This window comes from Lactuca sativa, chromosome 5, assembly GCF_002870075.4.
Source record: "Lactuca sativa cultivar Salinas chromosome 5, Lsat_Salinas_v11, whole genome shotgun sequence".
Classification (NCBI taxonomy): domain Eukaryota; kingdom Viridiplantae; phylum Streptophyta; class Magnoliopsida; order Asterales; family Asteraceae; genus Lactuca; species Lactuca sativa.
Window position 1 is genome coordinate 370,340,378 of NC_056627.2, and position 8,068 is coordinate 370,348,445.

General features: G+C 38.9%; 1 protein-coding gene across 1 annotated transcript; it reads left to right on the forward strand.

The window, feature by feature from the left end:
- Positions 1-293: 293 nt before the first annotated feature.
- On the forward strand, positions 294-6,988 carry LOC111921500 (ABC transporter C family member 4). Its single transcript, XM_023917080.3, has 12 exons — positions 294-479; positions 1,095-3,333; positions 3,427-3,747; positions 3,828-3,914; positions 3,985-4,611; positions 4,721-4,885; positions 4,961-5,255; positions 5,352-5,566; positions 5,656-5,961; positions 6,072-6,135; positions 6,227-6,466; positions 6,563-6,988. The coding sequence occupies exons 2-12, from the start codon at positions 1,201-1,203 to the stop codon at positions 6,661-6,663; spliced, it is 4,554 nt and encodes a 1,517-aa protein (XP_023772848.1). The 5' UTR covers positions 294-479; positions 1,095-1,200; the 3' UTR covers positions 6,664-6,988.
- Positions 6,989-8,068: the final 1,080 nt, after the last annotated feature.

Here is an 8,068-nt window from a genome sequence, read left to right on the forward strand (position 1 = left end):
GTTAAGTAATAAGCTTGTAGCTAGAAGTGCTACATGCTAAACCATAAGGACCATGTTTGTCAAAAAAATTAACAAGGACTGAATTTGTCACCTTTAATAAACTATAGGGACCATTTTTATAGTTTTGTTAATACAATGGAAAAACGTAGGGCAAATATGTAAATCACGCAAATTATTTGACTATTATTGTAACGGGTTTCCGTGAGGGAGTAGGTATGGCCAACGAGTGGATTTAAATCATGTATCCATATCACTATACGATACCTACCTACGTAAGCAATGAAGTCAACTAAAATTTCACCTAAAAACGCCATCAATCCGCTTATAGATTCTTTTCTGTTTTGCCTTTTCAATTTTCATCGGCTCAACGTCGACCACAAAATCTACCTTCCTCTACGTAACCCTTTTGTGTTATATATTTGAACCACCATTAAATACACCCGCCGCTGCATCACCTCCCTCCCACACCAAGAAAAAAGGTGAGAAAGATGTTACCACCATCTATGCGTCATGTACAACTCGTATTTCAATCCATTGTATCAGCGTCTGTAGTCTCCGGTCACCAGAAGCTGGTTACTGGGTCATCTCTTTACAAAAGTCTACGATCTTTTTGACTTTTCATTTTTTTTTATGAAATCATTGATTTAAGTTCATTGGGACGTGGGTTAAAATCTTTGACTCTTTAAAAAAAATTCTTCTCCACCAACAAAATCTGTACCTTTTCACAGTCTTCATAGTTCTTTTTCTATCTTCTGGGTATTTGATAATTTCATCATATGCAACATGATTTTAAACAATATGTCGGTGTATTTTAATGAATGGGATATTAATTTATCTTTCTTTTCAAATTTTAACGAGGAACACATACATCGAATTCATCATCCCTAGCTCAGATGTCTAACATATTAATATTATCTTCTGCTTATCAGATTTTTTCACGTGTTGCAAACATCAGTTTTGATCTTAATCTGATTTCATGAACCTAAGAAATTTGTCTCATCTCTTGTACTGTACATACTTGGATTACTGGTCATATTGTGGTGGGACTCTTCTTTTGTCTGGTTTAACACTTTTTTTTTTTTTTTTTTTAACAGGATGCAAATGGGTGGAAGCGTAGAATAAAAATCGTAAGTTCTCCACGGGTTGGCGCTGAATCTTTGGTGGGTTCGAGCGGAAATCAACTTTGATTTATTAGTAGAGATGACTTCTGGTTCTTCTTCATATTGGATGACTTCTCTTTCATGTTCTTCAAGCTCTGTTGTGGCGGAGGACGCCTCAGGAATTTCATTCGTACTCCAATGGCTGAGGTTCATCTTCCTCGCTCCCTGCCCTCAAAGGGCGCTTTTATCCTCCATTGATGTCCTGTTCTTGCTTATCCTCTTCGTTTTTGCTATTCAAAAACTGTATTCAAGATTCACCTCCGCCAGCAGTGGCCACTCCACCAACGAAGAACCTCTCATTCCTAAAAGTAGAGTACTTGTGAATACCAATGTTTGGTTTAAGATATCTCTGCTCGTGACATCCATTTTAGTGGTTCTATCTATTGTTTCTTCTATTTTGGCATTCACACGAAATCCCCAGGTGCCATGGAAGCTAGTAGATGGAATCTGTTGGGTAATCCAAGCTGTAACTTTCCTTGTAATCACAGTGTTGATCATCCACGAGAAGAGATTTCAAGCCTCAACGCATCCGCTCTCCCTCCGTGGTTTCTGGGCAGTAAATTTCATCGTCATTACTTTAATGGCTGCTTCTGGCATCGCCCGTCTAGTTTCTGGCACCAGAAACACTACACCTTTGAAATCCGAAGACATAGTTTCATTGATATCTCTACCATTTTCGGTTTTCCTCTTAATTCTTTCCATAACTGGCTCAACCGGAATCATAGTGAAAACAGAATCAGAATCACTGAACGGTAATGGCAATGTCAATGGCAATGGTAAAGTATCAGGGGGTGATGAGTTGAGCAAGTCGATAAAAGTGAGTGGATGGGCATCCGCTTCAATCCCATCAAAAATCTTTTGGCTGTGGATGAACCCATTGTTGCAGAAAGGGTACAAGAGCCCCCTAAAACTGGAGGACATCCCAACACTTTCACCCGAACACCGGGCAGAAAAAATGGCCAAGCTTTTTGAACAGAATTGGCCTAAGCCTCACGAAAATTCTAAACATCCTGTTCGAGTCACATTGCTTCGTTGTTTCTGGAAACATGTTGCCTTCACTGCGTGTCTTGCCATTATAAGGCTCTGTGTTATGTATGTCGGACCTCTGTTGATCCAAAGATTCGTGGATTTCACCTCAGGGAAGAGCACCTCCCCATACGAGGGGTACTATTTGATACTAATCCTTCTTGTTGCGAAATTCATTGAAGTTTTGTCATCCCACCAGTTCAATTTCAATTCTCAGAAGCTGGGCATGTTAATCCGGTCCACCCTTATAACTTCCCTTTACAAAAAAGGGTTACGGCTCTCTTGCTCGGCTCGACAGTCTCATGGTGTTGGACAGATTGTGAACTACATGGCAGTAGATGCTCAACAGCTGTCAGATATGATGCTTCAGTTGCATGCTATCTGGCTTATGCCACTCCAAGTGTCGGTGGCATTAGCCATTCTTTACTCCTACCTCGGTACGCCCTCCTTGGTAGCTTTGGTCGGCCTGGTGGCAGTTATCATTTACGTGGTTCTGGGAACCAAAAGGAATAACAGGTTTCAGTTCAATATAATGCAAAACCGTGACTCAAGGATGAAAGCCACCAACGAGATGCTTAACTACATGAGGGTGATCAAGTTCCAAGCATGGGAGGAACATTTCAACAAGAGGATTCAGGCCTTTCGTGAGTCTGAATACGGGTGGCTTACCAAATTCATGATCTCCATTGGTGGAAACATGATCGTTTTGTGGAGCTCCCCTTTGTTTATCTCTTCGCTCACCTTTGGGACTGCAATTTGGCTTGGGATCCCACTTGATGCAGGGACAGTGTTCACTGCCACATCGCTGTTCAAGAACTTGCAGGAGCCGATTCGAACTTTCCCTCAGTCAATGATCTCCCTGTCTCAGGCCATGATCTCTTTGGGGAGATTGGATGGGTTCATGTTGAGTAAGGAGTTGGATGAGGGGGCGGTGGAGAGACAGGAGGGTTGCAGTGGCCCGACAGCAGTTGAGGTTGAAGATGGGTCTTTTAGCTGGGATGATGAAGCTGCTGAAGGAGGCGTAGTCAAGAATTTGAACTTTAACATCAAGAAAGGTGAACTTGCAGCAATTGTTGGGACTGTAGGTTCTGGGAAATCATCTCTTCTTTCATCCGTTATTGGCGAGATGCACAAAATCTCCGGGAAGGTAAACCAGTAATCTTTAGGACGTGATTATGATCCCAGAAAAATTAAAACACGTTAATTAATAAACTTTGTTACTTGTTGATATATGAAACAGGTGAGGGTGTGTGGAAGCACTGCATATGTTGCACAAACGGCATGGATACAGAATGGGACAATCCAAGAAAACATTCTGTTCGGTTTGCCAATGGATAAACAGAAATACACGGAAGTAATCAAGACTTGTTGCTTGGAGAAAGACTTGGAAATGATGGAATTCGGAGATCAGACTGAAATCGGAGAGCGTGGGATTAACCTGAGTGGTGGTCAGAAGCAGAGGATTCAACTTGCCCGAGCCGTTTATCAAGATTGTGACATCTATCTTCTTGATGATGTCTTTAGTGCCGTAGATGCTCACACTGGTTCCTCAATATTCAAGGTATAGTAGAATGAATATGAAAGTTGATGCATATTTGTGTATACAAATTCTCAGATTTATTTTTGTTTCTGATGGTGCAGGAGTGTGTGAGGGGAGCCCTCAGAAACAAGACAATCTTGCTCGTTACCCACCAAGTTGATTTCCTTCATAACGTTGATCAAATATTAGTAAGTAACTGCATGTATCTGTTTTAAATGTTTAGAGACACGGGTATTGATTATTGAATCTAACTATCAGGTGATGCGAGATGGCATGATTGTTCAATCAGGAAAGTACGACGATCTACTAGAATCTGGCCTGGATTTTAAGGCTCTAGTGTCGGCTCACGACACCTCTATGCAACTGGTAGAAATGGAAGCTACAACACCTGAAAGCCCTTCCCCAAGACCTCTTCAGAAGTCTCCTAGCCATAACCCAAGGGAAGAAGATGACAAGGCTTTAGAAAGATCCAAGTCTAGTTCTGTCATAGGCACATCAAAACTAATCGAAGAAGAGGAGAGGGAAACCGGAAGGATCAGCTTAAGTGTCTATAAAGTGTACCTGACCGAGGCTTTTGGATGGTGGGGTGTGATTGCTGTTTTGTTTTTCTCATTCTTATGGCAAGGCGCACAGATGTCAAGTGACTACTGGTTGGCCTACGAAACTTCTGAGGACCGAGCAGCCTCTTTCAACCCTTCATTGTTTATACAAGTTTATACAGCGATAGCCGGTCTGTCCTTTCTTTTGGTATTTGGTAGAGTCATTTCTTCAACAATCCTCGGTCTAAAAACCTCCCAGAGTTTCTTTAAACAGATACTTCACAGCATCCTTCATGCTCCAATGTCATTTTTTGACACTACACCTTCAGGAAGGATTCTTAGCAGGGTAAATTAAATACATTTCCCATTTCTTCTGTTGGACTAACTACTGCTAACATGTACACACACACACACACACACCATTCTTATGCAACTTATCTGTTCAATCTTTTCAGGCATCAAGTGATCAAACAAATATCGATGTATTCCTTCCGTTTATGATGAGCCTGACTCTTGCTATGTACATAACAGTGATTAGCATTATCATCATCACTTGTCAGTATGCTTGGCCAACCGTGTTCCTACTGGTTCCATTGGGTTGGCTCAATTTCTCGTATCGGGTATGTTTCATCTGCATGTGTTAGCATACGTGTACAATAAGGTAATTAAATTAATTAATGTTTTGATTGTTTCAGGCGTACTATCTTGCAACATCTCGTGAAATAACGCGACTTGACTCAATCACAAAGGCACCCGTTATTCACCATTTCTCGGAGAGCATCTCTGGGGTTATGACGATTCGGTGTTTCAGAAAGCAGGACAGGTTTGTTCAAGAAAATGTTGATCGTGTGAATGGAAACCTGAGAATGGATTTCCACAACAATGGATCCAACGGGTGGTTAGGTTTCCGTTTGGAGTTCATTGGAAGCTTATTTTTATGTGTTTCCACTGTGTTTATGATCATCTTGCCTAGCAGTATCGTTAAACCAGGTATATTCACAACTCACAACCATACCCCATAATTCCTTCCTAGCTATAGCTATAGCTGGTGTTGTTATTTATTTAAATAAGTGATCTTGATCACAGAAAATGTCGGATTATCACTATCATATGGATTGTCACTCAATGGAGTGCTGTTTTGGGCTTTATACATGAGCTGCTTTGTGGAAAACCGTATGGTTTCTGTTGAGAGGATTAAACAGTTCACCAACATACCATCAGAAGCTGAATGGGTGAAGAAAGACAGCGCTCCTCCTTCAAATTGGCCTTCACATGGCAATGTGGAGCTCAAAGATTTGCAGGTAACTTACTTAAAACTTATGGCCATTTTTAAGAGTAAATATGATATGATTTGAAGTAGTTGTACTTGTATGTTTGGTTGTGAGCACAGGTTAGATATCGTCCAAACACGCCCTTGGTGATCAAAGGGATTACACTGAGCATTAGAGGAGGTGAAAAGATTGGTGTGGTTGGTAGAACCGGAGGTGGGAAATCAACTCTTATCCAGGTTCTGTTTAGGTTGGTGGAGCCTTCTGGTGGAAGCATAATCATTGATGGCATCAACATCTCCACCCTCGGACTCCATGATCTCAGGTCTCGGTTTGGGATCATTCCTCAGGAACCAATCCTTTTTGAAGGCACTGTGAGAAGCAATATCGACCCTATTGGCCAACATTCTGATGAAGAGATTTGGAGGGTACGCATGTAATTTTTATTTTTCTATGGACCATATATGCATGACGACAACTTTTATTTATCCAGTCTTAATCTTAATCTTATGCATTGCATGATTTTTTTTTTTTGCAGAGTCTTGAACGATGCCAACTTAGTGATGTTGTAGCTTCAAAACCTGGTAAACTAGATTCTGCAGGTACTAGAAAATTAAACTGATCCGAAGACTTGATTTCTTGGTTAATAAAAGTGTATATATTGATATATGTATTGGTTTTAATTGTTTGTAGTTGTGGATAATGGGGATAACTGGAGCGTGGGACAAAGGCAACTTCTTTGCTTGGGGCGGGTGATGCTGAAGCACAGCAGGTTGTTGTTCATGGACGAAGCAACAGCTTCTGTGGATTCACAAACAGATGCTGTCATTCAGAGGATCATACGTGAAGACTTTGCCGACTGTACCATCATTAGCATTGCTCACAGAATTCCCACCGTCATGGACTGTGACCGTGTTCTTGTCATCGATGCAGGTAACCCTAGCATGTTTTTAATTAAAATATATAATACTTGTTGATGGAGTTTGTGTGTTAAACAACACATGATCATGTGTTTGTTGCTGGAAACAGGTTATGCTAAAGAATTTGACAAACCTTCACGCTTGATCGAGAGGCCTTCACTCTTCGGGGCATTGGTTCAGGAGTATGCTAACCGCTCCTCTGGTTTATGAACACTTGAATGCTTCTGGCTGGGTTGCAGTTTTGGTGATGACACTGGGTTTATGTCCTTAACTTTTAGAGAATATTAAGGTCGTCGTATAATATAATATAAATGGTTTAATATGTGTTTCTATTATTTAGTGTAATTTAGATGCATCTAAAGAATGCAATTGACTCCCTGGTTGTCGGTTAATGGCCAAGGATGGGGAGTCACTCTCCACGTTAAGGTCGCAAAATGCTGGTTAAATAATTTCTGATTAAAATTTTAGAGTAAATTACATAAAAGATCCCATTGTATTGTGAAATAGACAACTTTGGTTCAACTTATTTTTGTTACATCGTTGGTCCTTGTGTTAAGTTTATTATAGCGTCCATTGACCATTTTTTTTCTTTGAGAAATTAAATATCCTCCTATATTTTGTTCCTATCAATCTTTCTATCCATTTAAATGATGACATGTGGATATATCCTATCAATAAATGAACATTAAATGTTACACATATCACCATTTTATTGTGTAGGAGGATATATAAGAACAAATGATCTATTATTTTTTGGATCGATTCTTAGTAGCACGGTTATTTTTTGGATCGATTCTTAGTAGCATGGAGAGTAAATTTATGAGTATTTTTTTTAAAAAAGTTGTGATTTATCGTGATCTTAAAAAAAACTTGTATGTTTTATTTAAACTCCTAAAAAACATAGTATTGTTTTTTCATGTTAACTTACTATATAACAAAAATAACAAACAGTTAACATTAAACGATATAAATTGAAATTTTAACAAATAGACATCTCAATTCTCAAATAATAGCTTTGTTTTTGTGATTCTAATACTTTTGTTTAATTGTTTTGTTGTGTTTGGGATACGGCAACTTAAGATTTATTCTAAACAAATAAAATTTAAAATATATTAAACAAACCGATAATAATGATCCAAAAACTTGGATAAATATGATAAATATAAATAAAATTGAGGTTAATAATCAAAAGATATCGTATCCATTTTCTATGCAAAAGGAGCATGTATTTATACTAGCATACTGCATTCCTTCAGAAAAAGCTTCCTTCAGAAAAAACTGCAAAAGAAACAATATAAAAACATATCTACTATGTAGTCTTTCTCTAATAATCTCCTTCAAAAATAAAAAGCAATAACACTTTCTTCTTTCTCCATTCTCATTTCTCTAAGCCGCACAAAAGCAAAACAAGAACCGATTTACTTTGGTGATCATCATGAGCGGCAACGACGTAATGCCTGCACACTTTAGGGTTTCGTTTGAGATGATTAAGTTATTAAGTGGTAAATCAGGTATTTAGATTAGTTTTTTTGGTTTCTTTATGAAATTAATTAGTTTCCTTAACAAAGTTTCGCTGTCAGTTTTTTGAGGAATTAGATCAAGTATTATACTAGTA

Excerpts from the sequence above, each read along its gene's own strand:
- LOC111921500 (XM_023917080.3), top strand. The coding sequence starts at position 1,201 with ATGACTTCTGGTTCTTCTTCATATTGGATGACTTCTCTTTCATGTTCT. Across the intron at positions 5,256-5,351 it reads TAGCAGTATCGTTAAACCAG|AAAATGTCGGATTATCACTA; the intron begins GTATATTCACAA and ends TCTTGATCACAG. Across the intron at positions 6,136-6,226 it reads TGGTAAACTAGATTCTGCAG|TTGTGGATAATGGGGATAAC; the intron begins GTACTAGAAAAT and ends AATTGTTTGTAG.